Here is a 25,037-nt window from a genome sequence, read left to right on the forward strand (position 1 = left end):
TGTAATAGATAGAGGTTGTATGTGACGATAATGTTGTAAAAGATTTTATTCATAAGCGTGTTGTACGTTCTGTCGCCGTGTATCACGCGCTGGGCGGTGTTTGTCCACGCGCTGTTCACGTGAACACCGTAGCCATGTGCGCCGCCACTCCTGCATGTCCCATTCCGTACAAAGGAGCGAGCCGAGAACACATATTCCTTCTGCGGAGCTTTCGCCGACTCAGAAATACTCAGGACACCACAGAACCGACTGTGTCTTACAGGTAAGCCTCTCTCGACACTTGGTATGTCTCAGGCTTGTTTTGTCGGGTAGAAACGCGTTTTTCTGTAATTTCCGCATGTAAACACACGTTAGCAACACTTGTTTGGGGCGTCTACAAGGCACGCTTTTGCCGTATAGAAACGGATATCACTAAAATTAATTCTTCTTTTCCACTTTGTGATATCATAAGTTATTGATCGTAACGTTTAACGTAGGAAAGGATTGTCAATGTTAATTTTCCAAGCTTCCAGACCAATTTTCGCACCTCACACCTGGTCATGAATGGAATGTGATCATAAGATATAAGGTTACCATTGAGAATAATTCCAAGTTGTCGGTAAAAATTAACTCCTTTATTTCAAATAATCCATCGAAGAACGGGGCGATTTTGCTGTGTATTGAAGCGGGTAGAAATGGAGAAAAACAGCCACGTCCGGTGGTCGTGTCGCTGTGCGTGGGCAAGTGGTTGTTATAGCGTCATATTCGTCGGGCCGTTTCTGCTGTTTTGTGTACATCCGTGCTACTGAAGTCCCACTGTTTTTTTTTTAAAGATGAATTGTTATTGTGGTAAAATCAGGGAATGGAAAACCTGTAGCTTTGCCGGAGTATCGAAGGGCGATGGTTTTTAGTTTCTTTCAGTGCCGTTGTTATTATGCGCGCGCCCCTTATGTTTTGTTTTTGTTTACAAAACTAACAAGGTCGTTTTCATGGCGCGAATATGGCGGGAAAGTTTCGTTCCAAACATGCCGTTTTCCTAACGCTGGAAGTTTCCATAAGAGGTTGTCGGGGGAAGAACTGTCGGAAATGGCTTCTGCTTTCGGTAGCGGGAGGCTGGAAGTCTTATTTTGGCCATGCGGGCTATTTCCGTCCGCTGGCCGTAACCACACACACGGTTGATTCGGGCGGACTTTTTAGGTACTATTTCTCTTTAACATTTACGTTAGATAAGTAAAGTTACCTATAATAATTGTCGTTTGTGATATTGTTTTATATATGTTCTGCCAGGGTTTGTTTGAGGTGTCAGCTGTTGATTGATTAATTGTCTGTCGGGAAAGGGAACTGGCACCCCAGATGACTTCTCCTGTGTCCATATTTCCTTACCAAGGATCCTGGCTGGACTTCCCCAGTCCTAGCAAGGCGGTTAAAAAGCTCCAAGTGTGATGCAAAGATATCAAGTGAAATTCCCTGGGAACAGTTTCCCCTACACTGCTTCACATCCTTAATCCAGAAATCACACATTTGTAGATTTTTGCAGATAGATATAAGAATACCAGTTCCTAGGGCCAGGACTGAAAGTCCCAGCGCTGTAGTGTAGTGGGGAGGCTCTGTCTTCAATATGTTCAACATTTAACCTTAAGAACCCTTAATCTGCTAATCACATACTGGTCAATTTTCCAGATCACAGTTAGGGGGACAGATTTTCATGTCCCGCTGACCAATTTTGTGCCAGGCTGACTCTGTGGTCCAACTGTCTAGACCAGTTTGTTGCCAAGATATCCCACATTTTCCCTGGTGGCTGTCCGCTTGGTTTGGCCAAGTTCCCAACACCCCCTCCCTCACAAGCGCCCCCCTCCCTGGCGATAATCCTCCTAAATCCGGTAGGGGGGCGGCTAACATGACAGACAGTTGTCAAACAGACAACTCTACTCTACTCAGCCAGAATGACTCAGCCTGGTGTGAAAAAAGGCTTTTCTCCAGTCCTTTTGTGATGAGTCACAAATTATCACAACCCCAACATGGCAGACCAGGGCAAGCCGGAGTTTGGCTGTTTTACCGATGATGATGTCAACTACAGGATTGCAAAGTCTTTGTCAGTAGATATTAGCAGTAGGCAGGTTAGTGTTGCACCCTCCCATGTCTGACAGCCTGTCCATGGAAGCTGACAAATTCCTGACATTGTTGTCCCATATTTAGCCACTGGCCGTCTCTAATCCTTAAAAAGACCCCCGGCTATAAAACTCTCTCTCCAAACTGTTCCAGAGTGATGGACAGACTAAAAGGTAGGATGTAATGTTAGACTTTTCCTCGAAATGGTGGTTTACAAACATTAAGTTTAGATACAGCTTGGAACAGCAGAAAGAAACCCAACTAAAAATTTAAATTGGGTCATGTTGGAACCAGAGGCCAACAGAACTCTTGTTATTCTCTCGGATGTTGCTCAGTTCATGTGAGGAATTATATGCCATGTTCACCCAGGATTGTTGGAGTAAAAAGTGTTAAGTTTCTAAGCCTGGCTGATTTCTGGTAATTATGACTTGTGGAGGTGTGTTGTGATGTAAGACAAAACTATGGCTTAAAAACGAGAATCTTCCTGTGTAATACGGTATCATGTAGATATATGACTGCAACGGTTTTAATGTTTTTTTTTCTGAATTACATGTAGCCTGCTTTTTTCAATTAGTGACTAGTCCTCCCCACCCTGTCTACCTGTCCTTGGTTGATACAGGTGTGATACAGGTGTGCATTGTTGCCCATTGTTATAAACAGGGGCTTGGCCGTGTAGGTGTTTTTAGCGGGAGCCTCCAGGGTTTCTATTACTCTGTTTTCTGATCAATTTAACACTTAAACCTGGTTCAAACGGAGGTCAGAACCTACTTCAGTACTTGTTAAACATGTTGTGAAAAACGAGTTCCCAGAAATCAACCCAAATTCCACCTAATTTCTTTGTTTTGAAAAATCCTTCAGTATTTTTCCTATCACTACATCAATGAAAGGTTGTCCGGGTCGTGAACAGCTTTGCCGCGTTTTTCTTCGCGCCAAGCGAGCAAAACAAAGCTGACGTCACGGGGACCTGTTTACCGCGATGTTACGGCCGCCGAACCGTCTTTGTGCGGCTGTAATGCGATACACCTGCCCCCGGCGGTTTTCCTGTCAAGATGTCCCCCAAACGGAAAACAACTTTTGTTCTTAGGTGTTGACTACGTGCCAGGAGTCCTATAATCCCCTCTGAGCGCTCTACTGTCATTACAAACCTGTAGTTTACCCACTTACAGCAAGTGCTGTTATATATTACCCACAACAAGAGTGATATCAAGTGTTTTTGGCAGGCATGAAAAATAAATATTTTCGCACCAAGTGATAACACTGGCATTGAGTTTTGTGGGTTTTGGCATACATTTTTGAAGTTGTGCCAATTTTCTGTTGGAATTTTGGCTACCCGTCAAATGTAATGGAAGCATTTTCTGAGGAAACAATGCCACCTGCATTACATTTTGTATGTTTTGGAACTGGTGTGAAAATATTTGAACTTCATCCAAGTTTTCCTCCTCTGTTTGTTTGGTTGTGAGTGTGGACTCTGGTACCAGAAAGTCCAAGAAAACACACACTGTGACACAGGCTTCTCAGCCCTATGGACACACGACCACAGGATTTAATGAGTTGGTTCTTGGAAAATGATACTGAACTGGAACAGCAACATGAAAGTACATGTAGAGTCTGAGGGGAAAGTGTACACCATAGTAGTGCACACAGTTTCAGAGAGTTAACATAGCAAGTTGTCCTCCAAGTCAAGCCCTTTGTTGTCAGTCTTGGAAATGCATGCAGGATGTGGCCTTGTGTCTGTACTCTGTAGTCCAGACTCTGTTTACTAACTGCTGTGTCTGTAGTCCAGACTCTGTTTACTAACTGCCAGACTGAATGATATACAACTTAGCCACTGGGCAGTCACTATTTAGTGTCTGTCTCACACAGTAGCCACTGGTGCTGTCACATTAGACTGGGGTTAGATGGATGAACACTCAAAATGGATTAATCAGTCTGTTAGTGGCTACTTCCAGCTTCCAGGCTTGTGTGCTACATACAGTTGCCACTCACAGGTTGGGTACACCTATAATATTATAGTTGCCACACACCTACATGTAGTATCAAGCCACAAGAGGTCACACCCCCGTGAATGAGCAACACACTAAGAAGAACTACCAAGAAGAAGAAGAAGACATATTAACTAAGTATGCAGTAGCCACATGGCTGCTACACTGGTTACACCACACTGTCTCTTGACTTGAGTCTAGGATTTGTACAGTAGCCACTCACACAGTAGCCACTCACACAGTAGCTAAGCCTCCCCTGCTGTATTTTCCATGGCTGTCACACTGGACAGTTGTTAGATGGATGGCCCTACTGCCCATGCAGTGTGGTAGCAGACATGTTAGCAGGCAGGCCTGTCACACTGGACAGTTCTAATGGATGGCCAGGACTGTCCCTGTAGTCCAGCCTTGTGCCCTGAACAAACATGTCCAGCTTTAACAGACAGCACAAAATGAATGGAAGAATAAATCTTATCCTACATAAATCTAAGTTTGTTGATAGAGAGCCTTGTGCCCTGTAACAACATGTCCCTCTCAGCCAGGCCAGTGGAGTGTATGATGAATGCTTTCCTTATGTAGACATACATGTATCGCCTGTGTTACATGTGGCACTATAGCAGGTACATTGGCTTATGTAGACATACATGTATCGCCTGTGTTACATTTGGCAGTGGCACTATAGCAGGTACATTCTTACTTCTTACAAGCTCTGATATTATTACCTTTGTTACACTTAGTGGAAGGTGTTTAGCCTTCAACCATTTAGCAATTGTCTGCTTTCACAAGACGTCGGGTGAAAATGGTATCTTATACTAGCTTTGGAAAGAAAAGAGAAATTGAAAGAACTGTCCTAAGTGTATTTTCAAATGAACATTTTGAGTTCTGACACAACAGAGAAAGATTCATGTCACATTTGATTTAATTTTGACATGACAAGCTGCAGCAAAATGAGAGGCACATGTCTGGCTTCATGTATGATGAAATTCTGAAGGTAAAATGATTTCCCCGGGATGATGCAAGACTTGGGCAGTCATGTGATGCAAGACTGGGGCAGTCATGTGAGGAACAGACAAGTACTGGTGATTTATGGCGGTCCCAGATGGTCCCGTTACCATGGCGATAGCTTGATAAATGGTTGTCACGGTGTCATCCCCGCCCTAACTCTGCTGGATAGTCTGACTCAGTTATCTCCAAGCAGATGTAGGGTTGACTTTTTTGTATTGCAACTTTTTTGTATTGCATTATTTCAGTGGGCAAAGAGACAAACAAGCTGGACCCTACATGATAACGTTGTATAAAGCTTGATATTGTAAAGGCAGGATAAGAATGTCGAAAAGACAATTTTCTGACTAAGCTCTAGTTCTTAACTTGATTTTGCGGTAAGGGTTGAGTAGTCTGAACAACTCGCCACCTTTACAGGTCTTAAACTCTTATCATATCTGTGATGTTAACTGTCTTCATTCTGCATAGTACATTAGACCGCCACATTAAAGAAAAACTGGGAGAAATGGTACATTTTTCACCCTTGTAGTTAACTTTATACGTGGGGTGTATGAGTATTTGTGGGCTGTGTGCAGTCCTCTGTTGTGCCACTGTAACAGTGTAAGTTATGCTGCTTACTGAACGAATTTGCGCCACTTAAGGTCATAGGCACTAAAAGTAGTCCGATATTGTCCATCAGTCATGTGACATCTTGTGCTGAACCCCGGCTGGCACGTGGCTCTCACGTGAAGAGGGTTTCCACACTGTTGTCTGTAATCTGCCTGAAGCTGGGTTATATGGAGAGTATTTTTGGAGACTGAACTGTCAAATGGTCAGACTGTCAAACTGTCAACAGGCCATGGGTCATGAGTGAGTGAGTGAGTGAACTGTCAAACATGCCCTTAGTAACACAAGTGGCCCCTTAGTCTTACATGTACATCATCGGTGTTGTCTGTCGTCTACCTTAAGGGAAAGTTGGAAGATAAATGGAGAAATAAATGTCCTACTTAACACAAGCATTTCGATTCATGTACATCTGCAGTGTTGTCTGTCGACTGTCGGGTAGGGTGGAAAATGGAAACATAGATGTCATTCTGACTTAAACGGTCCAGCCGTCCACCCTCAATGTTATCTGCTGTGAAGGGAAGATATATGGAGACATAAATGTCCGACTTACATACAGCACAAGTGGTCACATATATCACAGCCTTGTCTGCTGCTTGCCTGAGGGAGGCTGGAATATATGGAGACATATTAATGTCCTACTTACATATAATGAATAATAACACAAGTGGGGTCCCATCCTTCACTGTCAGGCCTGTGTGTCAGGTTGTCAAACACAAACATGATAAACTGTCCTTGAAACACATCACAGGACTCAGGACAATATCAGTCCATTTCAGCACCTTGTTGCTGTACTTTCTGTACTGAACTGATGTGTGACACCTCGAGATGGCTCACCCACAGTTATGCCATACCTACTGTCAAGTACAAGTAGTCGATCAGCAGAAAGTGGAAGTTAAAAACAGTTCAATGAGCAGGTGCTCTGTAATAGAAGAACTTTATTGCACAACAATTGTACATGGTACAAAGTATGGCAAGAATTCGTAAACATAATACATAAACATAATACAAAGTAGAAGTATAGAATAAAACATCCTAATGAATAATACAATACAATAAGGGCTAGCATACATTTTGATATAACATCCTAATCACTGATACAGTACAATAAGGGCTGTAATAAGCTGCAGCTAGCCAACTGTTACAGTAGCAGGTGTGTGGAAAGGGATGACATCAAGTGACAGAACCAAGCCGCCTGCCAGCCCGTAGTTTTCCTGGCTGTCAGTTGAACAGAAGGGAAACCCAGCTGTATTATTTGGTGCTTGAGTTAGTTGGTCAGGAGGAGCATACCGCTGGTCTGTTTGGCTCCCAGTCAGTTCTGGCCTGAGCTGTTCTCATGACCCATGAAATGTTGGCTGTAAAAGATCAGAGTCGGGTTGGGACCGAGCAGCCGGCCTGGAACTCAGCCAACATGTGGCACAGCGTGGAGGGAGCATCTCATGAGCTCAACGAAAAGTGACCTGCAGGCTAATTTGAGCTTCTCTTGAATACACAAAGTTTAAAAGAAACGAAATATTGGGTCGTGAAGTTAGAACTTAAATGGTCTGTAAAATAAAGGAGGTTTAAAATCAAACATCTTTCATTCCTTGGTAAAATGAATCTGCTCGGTTCCCAGTCATGAACTGTTGTCTGTTTTGATTCTCAGCTGCTTTCCGGTACCCAGTATGAGTTATTATTAGTTACTGCCTGTAGTTTCTGTGACCCAGTAAGAGTTAGTTACTCGCTGCCTGTAAGAGATCAGTGTTACAGAGCAGTTTGTAGCTGAGCCCACATGTTACTGCTGCCTTCCATCACGTGTTGTGGATCAGCTGCACTTCTGCGTGCTCCATAGCGGAGACTGGAAAGGGTGTTTTGAACTGGCGAGGTTCAGGCTATGGCTATGAATGTTGCAATTTGGTATCCTTTCAACTTGAACTTGAGTCCAACCAAAGAGTCATTCCATGGCTGCCAACAGTAGTACTTTCACTCGTCCAAACCGTGAATATCCAAGTGAAAGTTTCATCCCTGAGCAGAACCTACAGAAGTGCTGGTAGGTCTAAATACAGCCTTGCCAGGCATGCAGGGAGTGTCACATACAGCCACACATATCATACTGACAGAGCTGTGATATACCGAGTGATACAGCCATGATATACGTGAGTTTCTGCTTGGAATGGGTTAATAATATTAGCACAGGAATGTGTCGTGGAATCAGGCTGAAGTACGGCCGCTCCTAATGTCCTACGGAATTTCCCAGTAAATATCGACATCCTTGACTGACACCATCATCACAGGAACTCTGGCTTTAGAGAACTTTGTTACACAGTAACCATTAGCAGGAGCAATATCGGATACAGAATCTCCCAGTAAATATACACATTGCTGACTGACACCATCATCACAAAGCGCTGGTGCGGTCTTGGGTATATGAAAATGTTGGTACTGAGATGAACAATCACAGCCGTCTTTTTTTTAAATCATGACTTTTGCGGTGTTAGAGAACGGGCAGTTCAATCAATTTTCTGGAATGAAAGATGATGATCCATTTCCATTTCTCATAAAACTAAGTTTAACTAAGGATTTTAACCCTTAGACTATACCAAAAGTAAGGTTCCCAAGGAAAACCATATCCCTATAACTGTGCCTTTGTGGTTGACAGTGCACGAGTGTGATGGGTCATGCCGCTGTCAGTCTGAGTTGTTTTGTCTGGAGAACTGGGGAAGGGAAGTGTTCTGCTAACTTTCCCCACATGTAACCCGATACGTCTTGGCTATGTCTGGGATGTAAGGGTGTGTGTTTGTGTTCACAAGGTCTCAGGTCAAGTGGAAGTGTGTGTACTTCCTTAAGAAGGTGTGGGTGTGTATATGCAGTGTCCACACACGTGTGTTTACATGGGTCTGTGGGGCACGACTCCTTGGGAACTGGAATCCCTGAGGATGGTTTGACTCAGGAGGAGGAAATACTCGACCACATTACATCAGCTGAATGTTATCCCTGGTTACAATTAGTTAGTACCTGGGAGACCCAAGTTCTAATCTGGGGAAGGCCATCCTGGTTGGAGCTGCATTCGTTTTTCAGAAGGGACGTACAATGGGGGCCATGTTCAAGGAGGTGCCTTGAGCACATTAAAAGGCTCTACAACAGCCTAATTACTCTGAGATGGGTACCTACTGGCTGTACTTCAGATGAATATGAATGAGGCTTGAGAGCTGAAAGGAATTAAAATAAAATCCACAACCATATTTTTGACAAGTTTTTGTTGCCTGACTGTCACTAAGCTTGGAAGTACAGCATCTTGTTTTCAATGGTGCTAAATAAGGTAGAAAATGTAAGTCGTTGGCTGCTGGTTGCACAGTTATATTGATCACGTGATGCAGGCTTCTTGTTATAGATATAGGAACTCGGTGTGAATGCAGAATAGGAAGTGGGATTGGCTTTTCCTTTGTTTGATTGTTTTTTCCTGACTGATATTCTTTTCAAGTGCAACAACTGTACAAAGACTTAGTGGAAAGGTGCATGCTGTTGGCTGTATGTTGCATCAGCCTGACACATGTACAATGGGACGCAGGATGAATACGGAATCAGGAATCGTGACGCAACTGCCGTTTTGTTCTTAGAAGCTGACTGGCACTGAACTTACATTTGCTCTTTGTGGAGGTTGAGGAAATATTGGCCGCATGTTGCATCAGCCAGTCAGGACTATAAAAACAGCTTGAATATAAAATAGGAATCTGCATTTAGATTACTGTCTTTTTTAAGTTTTATTTCCGTGGGGAGTGAAACTTCCCTGTCTGGCACGGTTACTCGGAAGTTCCCTTGTGATGAAGCTGAACCAAGAGGAAAACTATTTCTTGGCTACACATTGCATCAGCCAGTTCAGTAAAGTATGAGTGTGAATTCAGTATGACCAGAGAATATGAATCTAGAGGAACAGAGTTTTGCAGCCATTGCTATCGGCATGTTTATACAGATTAGAAAAAACCCTTTAGATGGTTCAAAAGATATTGGTTGCTTGCTTTCAGCAAGATTGGAATCCAAATACATCAGCAGTGACATTATTTTTAGTTTTTATTTCCTGGGTGCTGCCGGCATGTTTACTCAAGAGTTCAGTGACCCTTTGATGGTTTGAGGGTAGGAAATATAGTATCGGTCGTTGGCTGCGTGTTGCAACAGCTGGTCGCTAACCAGCCAATCAGCAGCTCAGCTCACAGAGCATGATGGGTAGGATAGATAGGCTGTTTGTCGTCCAATCAGCAGCAGCTCCTTTTATCATCATCATCATCATCCTCATCATCATCCGCTGGTCTCTACATCTGCAGTCCTGTTCCCATTCTGCGGATGTGTACCTGGCTCGGCAGTGCTGTTACACCCAGTCCGGGTACCTGGGTCAGCAGTGCTGTTACACCCAGTTCGGGTACCTGGGTCAGCAGTGCTGTTACACCCAGTCTGGGTACCTGGGTCAGCAGTGCTGTTACACCCAGTCTGGGTACCTGGGTCAGCAGTGCTGTTACACCCAGTCTGGGTACCTGGGTCAGCAGTGCTGTTACACCCAGTCTGGGTACCTGGGTCAGCAGTGCTGTTACACCCAGTCTGGGTACCTGGGTCAGCAGTGCTGTTACACCCAGTCCGGGACCTAACATGGGTACCTGGGTCAGCAGTGATGTTACACCCAGTCTGGGTACCTGGGTCAGCAGTGCTGTTACACCCAGTCTGGGACCCAACACTTTAACTAGCTCTCTTAGTAGAGTTGTACTACCAGAACTTATGCAACAATAGACAAAGTTGCAGAGGGTTTTAATGTGATGGAGGCTTCTGCCTTGGGAAAGGAAAGTGTTGAGGAAGACGGAAACTGGAAGGACAAAGTCTTTTCTTCATTCCCTCTAAAGTATCAGTGGTTTGGACCAGATTGGAGTGCATAAAAGTTGTGGAGTTTCCACAGAAAGTGTGTTTTAAACTTTCAAACACAAGTGAATGTCCACAATTCTGTTTTTTTTGTCCCCAGTTAAAATTCTCATCCTCCGTATATTCGATGCCTAACCTTCATAAACATTTGTGTTCCAGGTTTGGTTGCCAGGGAGACTCATCCGATCACCATGACGATATCGAAGGTTGCGCAGGCGTTCGGAGCCCTGCTGCTGATGGCCGTGTGCTCCCAGTACATGCTGACCATCTACTCATTCGGGGACAAGCCACAGCATAGGTGAGAGAACGTGAACCGGAGTATAAACAAGCCGCCAGCGTAAACAAGCCGCTAGGGAGGCCAAAATATAATTGTTTCGAGGTCTCGTCAACATTACATGCCAAGATAATCTACCCAGGCATTCTTGAGTCATTGTGGTCTCACACACATGCACACACACACACACACACACACACACACACACACACACACACACACACACACACACACACACACACACACACACACATGCACACACACACACACACACACACACACACACACACGCACACACACACACACACACACACACATTCACGCACACACACACACAGGTACAGTGAGGTACTCAGCCCTGAACAAGATATTATTGATGTTTCTGTCTACACACTACTGAACTCTCAAGGTCGTTTGGGCTTTTACAGGAGAGAAACAAAAACAGTTTTTGTGTGAGTTCCGTGTCAGGTGTCAGCTGTGTTGTGTAGTGTTTTTGTCAGGTTTCCGCTGTTGTGTTTGTGGTGCTTCTGGTCGCACGTAGCTGTGTTGTGTAGTGTTTTTGTCAGGTTTCCGCTGTTGTGTTTGTGGTGCTTCTGGTCGCACGTAGCTGTGTTGTGTAGTGTTTTTGTCAGGTTCCTGCTGTTGTGTTTGTGGTGCTTCTAGTCGCACGTAGCTGTGTTGTGTAGTGTTTTTGTCAGGTTCCTGCTGTTGTGTTTGTGGTGCTTCTGGTCGCACGTAGCTGTGTTGTGTAGTGTTTTTGTCAGGTTTCCGCTGTTGTGTCTGTGGTGCTTCTAGTCGCACGTAGACAGCTATGGCCATGGGCGGGAGAGGTGCAACAAAGGGGAAAACATGCTGCCAGTTTTTACTTAAATGTTTAGGTAGACATAAGAATTAAAAGTATGCAAAACAAATTTCGAACTTGACATTTGAAAATACGAATTGTATTTACTGGTTATGGAAGGCTCTTTGGCAATTTGCTTCCCTGATTTTACAGTAACAGCGGCTCTGTCAAACTTGACACCATAATTGTAGTTTGTAGCTCAGGTTCAAAAGACCTGTGATGATCTCAACACAAAAATGAGCTTAAAGCAAGACAGTAATGATGTAGATATATGTGCTGATGTGGGGACCCCTGCGGAGACGGCTAAGTTAGGGGCCCTGCAGAGACGGCTAAGTTAGGGGCCCTGCAGAGACGGCTAAGTTAGGGGGCGGGTCACATTTTTGCATGTCGAGTCCACAAAGGAGCCGGTCGTTAAACGGCAAGCCTTGCCCAACTGTTGCATCATGCAGACCGTACAACTCCAATCAGGATTAGGGAGGAACTGATAGCGGCAAGGGAAACAATGAGAGGGGAGAGGGGTGTCAGAACTTACAGACAAAACTGCAAAACTGTTCATGGCATGAGGCTGGTATTTTTAAAGTGGATGTGATTTTTTTTAGAAATAAAATTTATGTAAGCAAAAAGTGTGGAGTCAAATTCAGCCAACAAAAAGCTTGATACTTCCCCTTCATGAGTGGGGTTCAGATAGCGGCCATGAACTTGGGTTGTCTTTATATAGAGATTTGATAGCTTCTTTTCCGAGAAAAATGTCAGCTGACAGACACTGTAGGGGACACAAAGAGAACTCTTTTGAGCAACTTTATATCTCATATTTAACTTAGACAAGTTTGAAACCAGTGTTGCTGCTGCACAGACCATTAACTTAGAAATTTGGAAAATGTTAGAAAGTTAGAACTTAGAACAGGTGTTTTGTTAAGATGAGATTGAAGACACTATGACATGCACACATTCACACTCTAAAATGGCATAAAACCCTGATCAAGTTAATGTAAGTAAAACCTTTATTGAACCATCTGGTAACATGAATATCAGTAGAGCTTCCAACTTGCCTTTACTATGAAGTCACCTTTGTTTCATTTAAGCTGCAAGATGTAAAACAAACCTGACCGCTCTGTCGTGTTTCCCGTAGATTCCTGCCGCGGCACATCACGAAGAAGACGATCCGCGGGCAGACGTACCACGTGCACGAGGTCGACCCGATGTCGCCGAGCCTGCGTGAGAAGTACCAGCACCGCCGCGTGCTGTCCGTCTCGCACAGCGGCGCCAAGCTCACCGCCCACAGGGAGATGCTCGACTACCACCGCGGCCGCTGGGCGCCCTCCACCGGCCCCAGGGAACCCATGTACGCGCCGCTGGGCGGGCGGGGCCGCGGGCTCACCTGCAACACCTGCGCACTCGTCTCCAACTCAGGTGAGAACTTGTACCGGTGATGTTCACATCTGTAAGTCAGGTGAGATTATGTCCCAAAGCAGGGAAAGCTAGAAAAATACTATGGGGCATTGCAAGGAAGCAGAGTAACCAAGCAGGGGGATGGTGTGGGTTTCATCCAGTACTCTTCCACAGAAAGGAGTTTTGACAATCAAAATGGGGCGTTCTAAGGCTTCCTGAGGGGCAAAATTGCTGTCACAGTTGGAAGCATTTGCTAGTAGCATCCCTGGTCAATCAGAATTTTATGGTTGTCAGGGAATCTTTTCCCAGGGTAAGGGGGAAGGGCATTTAATTTTTGAGCTTAGATTTACCACTTACAAGCAGATTGCTCATCTGTGAAGGAGTAAATGGTTTTATACTGTAGGTAAAACAATCTTTCTGTAGAAATATAACAATTGTGCATATGTTATTAAAACTATTTGTTTGGGTCCTTCTTGGACTTGTTTCAATCAAAGCAGATGGGAAAAGATCACATTTCCTATTGCACGCATAGCAGGGAAACGCAAACCTGATCCTTTAATCCCGAAGGAACCATCCAGAAACACTGTTTTGTGTCTGAGAGACAATTACCGGTATACCCTTCACAATTACATAAACCCACTTATTACTGTAGAGACTGAGAAATGCCTCATGTGACTGTGGTTTGTGGGCAGGACAGGACGGAGCTAATTGTGTTTACTCTGTTGTTGGTCTGTAAGTCTGTCTCTGAGTTGTTCTTGACGTCAGGATGGAAGGACTGACGTCAAACTACGGGCAGGAACTGTGGGAATTACACGGAAATCAATCTAGTTACAGTCCTGACGTCAGGGGAAATTCTATCGTTTTTGATAAACAGAGGGAGGACCATTCCACTACAAGATTAGAGGGGTGGACAGTTAATTTTTTGAATGATGATAATATTGCTTTGGCAGGGCTTGAAATCCCCACATGGAATTTATGTAACTCAACTTTCCAAATTAGATTCACCTACATCTTAATAGTGAATGTCAAATCTTGCAGAAGATCAATTCTAGGAACTAAGCTTGGAGTCTAGGTTAAACCTTGGAGTTGTAAGGCCCCCATTCCACTTAAGTCAGCAATCACTTGAGTTACCCTACAGCAACCAAAAGTGGACTTGTTTGACCCTTGATTTAAATTTAGAATATAATGCTAAATTTAAAAGAATTATCTTGAAGAAAAAAACACACTGAGACATTTGGCTTGTAGACGAGGAATGTGAGACGTGCACAGGTGTCCCTGTTTAGTTGGTCAGGATGTCAGGAAGGACGTCTGAAATGGTTTAGGCTCCAGGGAAGCTGCCATGTTGACAACAACACAGCTGGACTGGGTTCTAATCCCGGATTTGGGAATGGAACCCTTAACTCCAGGTCATGAGGTCTTGAGCGGAATCCTGGCTGGAATTCCACCCCTTCCGATTCCCTCAGGCACTTTGGGTCACTCCAGTTCATGATGCAGTCTTACTGCAAAATAAGGACAGGTGTTGGTCTTGAACTTGTAGTGTTCAGGGCTGTCTCCAGGACCCGGAAGTTTGCTTGTTGGGACTAGAGAATTCACCATATGTCAACAAAAATCGTCATGACATGAAATTGATAGACAAGCATTTATGTGAGCTTAAATAGAAAATTAATGACATGGACTACTGAACATTGAAAGGTATGGAGAAAAAGAATTAAAGCTTGAGACAGCCTTGAGCTAAATCTTAATCTGGCCACAAGTCAGGATAAGATGCCAGGAGAGCTTCTGTGTTGATGTTGTATAAGTATCAGTACTGCAGTACAAAAATGTCAGATCCTTGAAGTGACAGAAATATCTCTTCCTGTGCTTCTCAGGCCAGCTGCTAGGCGGCGCTCGTGGGAGTGACATCGATGCGGCGGACTGCGTATTCCGTCTGAACGCCGCGCCGACGGCCGGGTACGAGAGCGACGTCGGGGAGAGAACAACAGCGAGGATCGTGTCACACAAAAGGTACGGGATCACTTTCTGGGTTTGTTATTGTTTTGAATCAACAACAGATGTGTTTGAAACTCTTAACGGTAATGTTGAAATCTTTCACAATGCTGCAACTGGTGGATATAATGTGTAGATAATATTAAAAAACAATTTAAAAATGATATCCAGCCCACAGGACATTTTTAATGTCCATACTGGTTATCAAATATGTCTTCTGCAGGATTTGTGGTAAAACTTTGTACAAACAGCAAACAAACATTTGTGACTGAATCTGTTTGTTTTTTTACCCTCCAGTTTGACGAACTTGTACCTGAACTCGACCTCTGTGCTTGGCGGAGGGCGCGGCCCGCAGGGAGTGTTCGTGCACGGTCCGCAGTACGCCTTCGGGAACGCCCGCACGGCCCGGCTGCTGCGAGCGCTGGGCGAGAAGTTTTCCACGGTCGACTTCTACCGCTTCACCCAGACTGCAGAGTCGCGCGCCGACGCAGAGTTCGAGAAACAGACCCAGATCCCCAGGTCAGGTTTCAACTGAGTTGTTTTACGTGATACAAAATAATTGAAGCAACTGCATAAATTTTCTTAGTCAAATTTCATTTTCAGTTATTTTTCTTTTATCGCACCATTAGGGAGTGAAATATTGTTTTTGGTTTGTCTGTATGTTATTCCTTTGGTGTGGGGATGAAGTCTGCCACCTCGGATTGTCTTGCTTCATATTCTGTATCCATATCCATTTTTAACCCTGCCCTCTGCCTGTCTCCCCAGGAGTAAGTCCGGAGTGGAACTGTCCACCGGCTGGTTCGCCCTGACGCTGATGATGGACAGCTGTCAGCACATCCAGGTCTACGGCATGGTCCCCCACAACTACTGCAGGTAATGGAGACTTGCTAATTCCATCATTCTTTCATCCTTTTTTTATCCTTCATCATTCTTTAATTTTCATTGCTTCATTTTACTTACCATTTTTAATCGGGGTAATGGTATAGCAAAATCAAAAAAGAATGAAAACTAGACAAGAGAAACAAGAGTATTTAAAAGTATTTTCGTTCCTTCTCCTTTCACTGTTTCTGCCCTTGCTTTTTCATTTCACTCCCCTTTCATTTGCTACTTCTCATCATTTCTTTTTGTGGTCATCTTTTCTCTTCCCTTTCTTAGCCTTTTTCCCAATTTTTCATCCTTTATTCTCTTCCCGTCTTCCTATTTGCCTCTTCATCCTCATACTTTCCCTTGTTGTCTCACACTTATGTGACTATACATTGTTTTAGTTCCCCTGGTTTCCATCTAAGTCTGACAAGTCTCTCTCTCCCCCCAGACTGTACCCAGACAGCCAGGTGCCATACCAGTACTGGACGCCAGGGGGCGTGAGTGAGTGTGTGATGTACCAGTACCACGAGGATGCCGGCAGCCAGGGCCAGCGCCTGCTCACAGAGCGCAGAATATTCCGCACGTGGGCCCCAACACACAACATCACCTTCCACCAGCCCACATGGGTGTAGGGGGGGTTCAGACGATACGGGGAGGGGCAGGGAACAAGGGGAGAGCCACTAGGGTTGAAGGGGAGGGCTGAAAATCAAAGTGTCAATCCTGCACAGCTGCTTTTTTACCCTGATGGACAGAAAATACCCAGTGCGCATCTGTGAACGGGTGTGTTCACCCGTTAGTGTGTTCAGGACAGTTGTTAAGGTGCAACAAAAACAGTTACAAGTTGTTTGTTCCGATTCGTTGAAGGGTTAGCGGAAAGAGGGAACCCCTTCGTGCCCGATGCTGGACACAAACAGTGCAAGCTTTGCTCTAACTCAGGACAACATGTAGAGGTAGCCAGCTTACTACATGTAGAGTTAGCCAGCTTACTACATGTAGTGGTAGCCAGCCTACTACATGTAGAGTTAGTCAGCTTACTACATGTAGAGTTAGCCAGCCAACTACATGTAGAGGTAGCCAGCTTACTACATGTAGAGGTAGCCAGCTTACTACATGTAGAGTTAGCCAGCTTACTACATGTAGAGGTAGCCAGCTTACTACATGTAGAGGTAGCCAGCTTACTACATGTAGAGTTAGCCAGCTTACTACATGTAGAGGTAGCCAGCTTACTACATGTAGAGGTAGCCAGCTTACTACATGTAGAGGTAGCCAAACTACTACAAAAGTTACCCCTTCATTTAGACCCATTTTCCACAGACAGGAAAATTACCTAGAATTGTAGAAGCAAAACACCAAAATGTTGAACCTCAGAACTCTCTACACAGTGCTGTGCTGAAGTTCAAAGTCAATCCAAGGTGTCGCAACGTGATAATGCAATGTTTGTTCTTAAAGTGGCATTTTATATGTCTTAAACGTTTGAGACATGAGCTGTTAAAGCTGCTTCACTACCTCTAAGAAAGCTACTGATCTAAGCAGGTGATAATGCAATTTAAGGAGACTTGTTCTTAGTCTTCTGAGGAAAACTTATTGTATATTTGTGCATATGATGTGGACTGGTCCATCCAGTTTCCTATGAGGGGGTGGCAGGATGTAACCTCCCCATTATTGAATGGGTTGGATGGAAATTTTATCTCTCAGCCACCCCCAGGAATCTAGGTGGAACAGTCCTAAAGCTAAGGAGCTGAGAAGGTTCCTTAAGGAGCCCCTGGTAGTTCTTAAGGAGCTGTTGTTGTTTATGTAAATATCTATGCGTTTTGAGAGACAATCTGTGATGTTTTGTTACTATAGCAATGTTTACTGTCGCTTTCGCAGGTTACTCCAAACTTTGGCACCAACCAACAAACAAACAAACTCTTGAGTCATTTGTCCTCTGACCTTGTTTCTGCTGTAGTGACCTTGGCAGCTTTGGTTTTGGGAACAAGTCAATGTTTTTTGGTATTCTTAAGCTTTTCTTAATGACTTTCTGTAAGTCTGTGGTAGTCTTGAGATGTGTGTTTGCTTTGCTTGGGTACAGTTGTGTCGAGCCCTCTGGTTGGTTGCAATCTTTCTGTATTTGGGTTGTAACAAGCCTTTTCATTGGCTGAGCAGTGCATTTGATGTACAATAGTTTGAATTGCCCGTTAGATGTTAAATGACAAGTACCAGAGGGACTGACGTGTTGCAACAGTTTGGGGAAGTTTGTACCAAATTCTAGAGAATATTAAGAAATGTATCATTCCCTTCTAACAGGGCTATATGTGGTTTGTTTCAAAGCAAGTCAGAAAAAAGACCAGTTTTTGAAGGACCAGAATATGTCTAAGTGACCAATCAGTGGCATAATGACGCTGCATCTTATTTATCTCACCTTTGTTTAACTTTGATGTGTTTCAAAGTTGTTTTCTTTGAGTCAAAAAGACTTTCCATGTTTTTCCGACTTGCTTTTGTGTTCCAGTTAGAAGTTTGTAAATGTTGATAAGTATATAAATCGTTGCCTTGTTATTTATTCATATTAAGTGAAGTATTTGACTTGTTGTACATAGATGAAGTATCGTGTTACAGTTTAAGTTATTTATTTATGAAATATTCATGACCGTTGTAGCATTTTCTATATCGCAAAGATTCTCATGACTGTTTTCGAATGTTTATAAACGTCTGTTTTCTGGTTGTTCTGCTGAGCTCACTCAAAAACTGTATTCTGTACATTTGGTCAGAAATATGATGCATGAAAAGTTTTTGTTTGTTTCGGTCTTAGACTTAAAATAGAAAAGAAATTTATTACATGTGAAGAAATATTTCATCACAGACGAAAGGAGATTAGCTGATGTGATGCAAACCACCAAAAACTTGCTTTGGCCTCTCAGAGACCAAGATGTAAAATTATTTTTAGAAGGATATTAAAGTGAAAGTGATGTTCTTTAAGGAAGGCTGAGCCTGAAGACGTTGTTTCCGAGAAAGCAGACGTTCTGTAAATGTGACGTCTTAAGTGTTGAGTAGTAAAGAACTCCCCATGTGTCCGGCGTTCTGATCTGTACAAAGTGACTTTTTCAGGAGTAATAAACTATCTGGAACCTTACGAGTTGCTGTCTGTGCTTCTCAGTTTGCTTCTTGAAGTAAGATAGCTCAGCTAAAGAAACCTGAAGTAGGTTTGTTTGTTTTGTGTAAAGGTAAAGGAAGTCCCATTGACACCTGAAGAATCAAGGAAGAAAAGACAGAGAGCTGAAGACGGCCACATCAATTTATTTCCAACATTTTAAAGTATAAGTTAAGCAAGAGATCAAGATGAAAACAGAAGGCTGGGAGGAACATCTGAATCTGGCTGCTACTATATTCAATACAAGGTGCAGACTTTTATTCTCCAAGCAGAGGCTTCGATCGAGAGAGGGGTAGTTTTGTCCGGGATTTTAACGTTCCTCTCCTGAGACAAAACTACCCCTCCTGAGAGGAGAGGAACGTTAAAATCCCGGACAAAACTACCCCTCTCTCGATCGAAGCCTCTGCTTGGAGAATAGCAGACTTTCCCCTCGGATTCTGTTTTCCTGTTGATTTCCTTTTTTTTTTGTCAAGCCCGAGAACAAAAACTGGATTGGTGCAGCCCAATGGAGTAGATAAAAGCTCAGACTTGCAGCTGGTAGATTTTTATTCCAGTTGTACAATTGCTGCCCTTTAATACTCCAACAGAAGAAACGACATCACAGAGGAATCTTGTGCTCCTGATCTACTCTCCAAGCAGAGGAGTGGGTTTTTGGGTGGGTTAAAGATAGAAAGATACCATGACAAAGTAGAAAGCCCGACAAAAACGCCTAAAAACACGCCAAAAACCTGCCGGACCCACTCCTCTGCTTGGAGAGTACTCCTGATCTTCATTTTCCTATAAAATCTCTTTCCATGGTCAAATAATCTCATTAAAATCTCACTTTTATACAATTTCAAAGTTTTGGTGTGCAACAAAGTAGAATTACTGCTGAAGGGTACAAGAAGAAATTAGGGAAGTATCTTAGCTGGTTTCCAGTATTTACAATATCTGTAGTACATGGCATCCAGGACTGCCTCCAGCTTTCACACTTTTCCATCCCACCCGTTGTTGGGGAGCCCATGTTTTGATGTTAGATCTGTCATTTTAAGCTTACGAAAATACACTTTTATCAGATTTTTGGACGGACAGTGAAATATTTTTCCCAAAACGAACATTTCCAACCTGGGACGTAGGGATGGGTCTGGAGGCAGTCCTGATAGTATCCAATATTTCATTTTCATTATTAGATTTATTTATAATCTCAAACCGGCATCACAATTCTGTCTTGTCTTGTGGAGAAGGTATTGAGTTAGGAGGGGCCGGGGGTGCCGTGGGGGTTTCTGTGTTCCCATTTTCACTCTTATCAACGGGTGCGGGGGGCTGTATGGGGTCTTTGGTGTTCCTGGTTTCATCCTTCGCCTTCCATTCCTGTTCGCAGTTTTCTGACCACTCAATGAAACCTCCGGGATAGTGCTTCACTCTGTAAACATAAACATAAATATACACATAAACATCAGCTGCAGCTTTTCCAGGAAACCTCCGGGATAGTGCTTCACTCTGTAAACATAAAATATACACATAAACATCAACAAGCTGTAACTTTTCCAGGAAACCTCCGGGGTAGTGCTTCACTCTGTAAACACAAACATCATTAAAGCATCAAAACTTATCTAAGGTCAGATTTCACCCCTAGCTATATAGCAGTCTTTACTCGTGAAACCCGAGTTTGCAAAGTGTAATATGATATCTTACTTGAGGAACCCGAGTTTGCGGAGTGTAATCTGATATCTTACTTGAGGAACCTGAGTTAGCGGAGTGTAATCTGATATCTTACTTGTGAAACCCGAGTTAGCGGAGTGTAATCTGATATCTTACTTGAGGAACCCGAGTTTGCGGAGTGTAATCTGATATCTTACTTGAGGAACCCGAGTTTGCGGAGTGTAATCTGATATCTTACTTGAGGAACCCGAGTTTGCGGAGTGTAATCTGATATCTTACTTGTGAAACCCGAGTTAGCGGAGTGTAATCTGCTATCTTACTTGTGAAACCCGAGTTAGCGGAGTGTAATCTGATATCTTACTTGTGGAACCCGAGTTTGCGGAGTTGCTCGAGGGCATCAAAGCTGCGCACGCCGGCCAGACAGCTGGTCACGATGTCGTCATCGTCCTTCCCCGGCTTCTCGCAGTTGTACTTCTGCCGAAACTCGCCAGGGGGCAGCTGGAACGCCTCCTCAACCTCTCCAACTGTGGAATAGGAGGGGTATAGTATCATGCGACTACAGATATTCATCTAATGTTTTTATCTGAAGGACAGCCAGTACAGTAGGCACCCATCTACGTAATGAGTCTGTTGTAGTGCTGTGTCGAGGCACCTCCTCGAACATGGTACACCTATTTTACGTCCCTTTCCAAAGACATGTGCAGCCCCAACTAGGGATGCCTTTCCCCGATTCCGGAACCTCAAAGTTACCAACACATTGGAACCAGGGGCTCAACTGTGAGGCTGCTACCACCTGAGCTACATCCTTGAGGCTTCACAGACCCGTACTTACGCGGTATGTTTGTTTGTTTGTTTGTTTGTTTGTTTGTTTGTTTGTTTGTACTTACGTGGAATGTTGACAGCGCCCGGTATCTCCCGGTCCTTACGTGGTATGTTTGTTTGTTTGTTTGTTTGTTTGTTTGTTTGTTTGTTTGTTTGTTTGTACTTACGTGGAATGTTGACGGCGCCTGGTATCTCCCGGTGCTTACATGGTATGTTTGTTTGTTTGTTTGTTTGTTTGTACTTACGTGGAATGTTGACGGCGCCCGGTATCTCCCGGTGCTTACGTGGTATGTTTGTTTGTTTGTTTGTTTGTTTGTTTGTTTGTTTGTTTGTACTTACGTGGAATGTTGACGGCGCCCGGTATCTCCCCGTCCTCCACCAGCTCGATCGGCTCCCGCACGTCGAACAGACGGACGGTCCCCGCGCCCAGCCTCGCTTTCAGCTCATCGTACGGCATGTCCGTGTCCTGCCACGACTCCGAGCCTGGGGGGTAAAATGACATTTCATTCACTTTCACTCTCTTTCAGTCACTTTCACTCTCTTTCAGTCACTTTCACTCTCTTTCAGTCACTTTCACTCTCTTTCAGTCACTTTCACTCTCTTTCAGTCACTTTCACTCTCTTTCCGTCACTTTCACTCTCTTTCATTCACTTTCACTCTCTTTCAGTCACTTTCACTCTCTTTCAGTCACTTTCACTCTCTTTCACTTTCACTCTCTTCCATTCACTTTCACTCTCTTTCATTCACTTTCACTCTCTTTCAGTCACTTTCACTCTCTTTCATTCACTTTCACTCTCTTTCATTCACTTTCACTCTCTTTCAGTCACTTTCACTCTCTTCCATTCACTTTCACTCTTTCATTCACTTTCACTCTCTTCCATTCACTTTCACTCTCTTCCATTCACTTTCACTCTCTTTCAGTCACTTTCACTCTCTTCCATTCACTTTCACTCTCTTTCAGCCACCTTCAGCTCCTTATAGGGCATGTCTGTGTCCTGCCACGACCCCTCACCTGGCGGGGGTAAAACACATTCCACTCATTTTCAGCAGTGGGTGTCCTAGCCTGTATTTACACAAGCTCTCGGCCGGAGGCCACTAGGAGCGCAATTTGTCAGGCTATGGGTGTCCTGCCAGGACTCCTCTCCTGGACAATTTCACACTTCTCAAAAACATATGTACAACACCACCTTCGCAGTGCAATAGTGCCACCTTACTGCTCGCTAAAGTACTGCACATCAGACACAACAGATTTTGTCGAACATTTGGGAACAAAATGCAGCAACGCTTTGATTTTGTGGGGCAAACTCACCTGATGAGGGTCTGTGGTGAAGGATGGCGAGGAACAACAAACAGTGGAGCAGGTACGGCCGCATGGCTGCCATGGAAACAACACCTGTAAATAAATAAACAAACACATGGAAGTAAACAAGGTGTCAACACCTGTGCACAGGTGAGTCCAGGTCCTGTCCACCATGCTCTGGCTACTCATCCCCAAGCAGATGTGTTACACCAGCTGATTTTGCACATATTTCCGTGTTTTGTAGATCTTTCCCACAAAACAAGAAGTGCAAGAAAAGCTGGTGCCACACATCTGCTTGGAGTGCTGAGTACAGGGGACGACAGGTGTGTTTGACTTTCCCACCTGTGTCAGGTGTTACGTCAGAATGTAAAGGGCTGCGAGACGAGGTTGTTACAGCTTACAGCATCTTCAGTCAACACTTTCAGAGCAAGACGAGACAGGTTGATGGAAGATCACCCAGTCAGGTACAACCACAGAACACTGAACCATGAATGTGACAGTGAGACGAAGAAGAACCCCACAAGGAGCGGTTTAAACTGGAGAAAAACTCGTACCTAACTCTCTCTTCTCTACTCTACTCTAGGACGTCCCAGAAGACTGGCAAGAACGGCCTCTCGGCTCGGCTCGGGACTCACAGCTGACTGGTCACACTTCACCTTTGACATTTGTACAGTACGGTCCTCCTTACTGCAGTTTTGTCTTGTTCCGATAGAGGGGGCCAATGCCAAGTCAGTTTATTGTTTTCTTCGGAAGCCGGAAGGGAACCACTTGTTGTTGTCGTTGTTCAAAACATGTCCGACACGCCCACCGCGGGACAACGCCCCCTCCCCGCCCCCTGCTGAACTGCAGGATAGTGAAGCGCAAGACTTAGTGTGTTTTATTTTTGATACTCCCCAAAATATCGTAACTTATCATGTTTGCTGGGCATAATCTGATTAATACGATGAAGAGTGTTTTTTTACTTGAGCATAGAGGCAAACATTTTGTTCATATTGATGTCTTGTAAGTAATTATTGTAAGTTATGTTTCAATTTACACACATATAAGGGACCATACGGAAGGCTCAGTACGTTAATTAACGTTGTTGTGTCAGTAAAGTTGTAACGTTAACAGTAGACCCGAACTTTCGTTCTGCTAACGCTCAGGCTTGCGGTCGTCCGTTCGCAGATGAACTTTGCTCTCGAAGAAATCTCGCCAAAGACCCGCAAACTTAATCAATCCATATCTCTTACACTTGGAAGTGGCATCAGTATTCGCCCTGTCACATTATTTACTGTGTCTTTTGCTACAACTCAATACCGTAGGAGTTCTGTTTATTGCACTCAGAGGGCGACCAAAACACACCAGGTCGCGGCCAATGTTATTGAAAGTTTAATATCTAACGTTAACGTTCCCTCTGCCCTCCGAATATGCATATGGAAAACAATTATCACCTCAGACTTTATCTTTCCTTATGGCAACATTGTCCCCGAATGTCTCGGGTCCAGTGATACTAATGAACCAAGCTTGGAAAGGGGAGGGAGTGTAGCTCCTTTCAGTAAGATGAAAACTACAGTGTAATTCATAAGGAGAGCTATTTAATTTCACGTAATTCGTAACATCAGCTGGTGACGAGTTTGTTTAAAGCGTAGCCGGTATTTCCTGAACTATCAGCCCCACTCCCATATTTAGCGTTGCCGGGTTCTTGTAGGGTCAGTACTCACCAAGCTCCCCGTGGGTGAAGTTCTCGTCCGATGGAAAGTTTAACGGGAAAGTAGAAGCTGCTCCGGGAGGTGAAACGGGCGCCCTCCCTCCCAGCTGGTTCAACGTGGCACTATTGTACGGACGGTTCGCGGGGGGTCAAAGTCCCCCTGCCGTGAGCAAACAACCCGCGGGAATGATAACGGTGCGGCTCCAAGCAGATGGGGGGGGGGGCGTTTTGTACGTACAGAAGTTTCTGTATCTGTATCAATATAGCCGGTAGCAGCTGGTTATATTACACCGAACGGTCTGTTACACCTAGTCTGTGCATGTCTTTGCAAGTTGGCAAACAAACAAACCGCGGGGAATGATAACGGTGCGGCTCCAAGCAGATGGGGGGTGCGAGTTGGCAAACAAACAAACCTCGGGGAATGATAAGTACGGCTCCAAGCAGATGGGGGTGGGGCGTTTTGTACGTACAGTTAGCAAACAAACAAACATGGAGACATAATAAAGGTACAGCTCCGGGCAGATGTAGGGTGGGGTCGTTTTGTACGTCC

The 25,037-nt window shown here is 44.2% G+C and overlaps 2 protein-coding genes across 4 annotated transcripts; one reads left to right on the forward strand and one right to left on the reverse strand.

The window, feature by feature from the left end:
• Positions 1-101: 101 nt before the first annotated feature.
• Positions 102-23,774, forward strand: LOC136439851 (alpha-N-acetyl-neuraminyl-2,3-beta-galactosyl-1,3-N-acetyl-galactosaminide alpha-2,6-sialyltransferase-like). Of its 3 annotated transcripts, none has more exons than XM_066435483.1 (8): positions 102-262; positions 10,713-10,851; positions 12,798-13,078; positions 14,926-15,061; positions 15,341-15,562; positions 15,809-15,916; positions 16,356-16,851; positions 23,765-23,774. In XM_066435483.1, exons 2-7 carry the CDS (start codon positions 10,745-10,747, stop codon positions 16,537-16,539), a joined length of 1,038 nt encoding a protein of 345 aa, XP_066291580.1. In that variant the 5' UTR covers positions 102-262; positions 10,713-10,744; the 3' UTR covers positions 16,540-16,851; positions 23,765-23,774. The 3 variants fall into 3 exon arrangements, with proteins under 3 accessions (XP_066291580.1, XP_066291578.1, XP_066291579.1); XM_066435481.1 differs by lacking the exon at positions 102-262 and adding an exon at positions 2,231-2,261; XM_066435482.1 differs by lacking the exon at positions 102-262 and adding an exon at positions 9,638-9,872.
• LOC136439852 (thiosulfate:glutathione sulfurtransferase-like) lies at positions 19,795-24,636 on the reverse strand. Its single transcript, XM_066435484.1, has 6 exons — positions 24,501-24,636; positions 22,807-22,890; positions 21,837-21,980; positions 21,037-21,199; positions 20,570-20,589; positions 19,795-20,416 (listed from the first exon to the last, which is right to left on the reverse strand). The coding sequence occupies exons 2-6, from the start codon at positions 22,877-22,879 to the stop codon at positions 20,229-20,231; spliced, it is 588 nt and encodes a 195-aa protein (XP_066291581.1). The 5' UTR covers positions 22,880-22,890; positions 24,501-24,636; the 3' UTR covers positions 19,795-20,228.
• Positions 24,637-25,037: the final 401 nt, after the last annotated feature.

The sequence above is a fragment of the Branchiostoma lanceolatum genome, chromosome 8 (assembly GCF_035083965.1).
Source record: "Branchiostoma lanceolatum isolate klBraLanc5 chromosome 8, klBraLanc5.hap2, whole genome shotgun sequence".
NCBI lineage: Eukaryota > Metazoa > Chordata > Leptocardii > Amphioxiformes > Branchiostomatidae > Branchiostoma > Branchiostoma lanceolatum.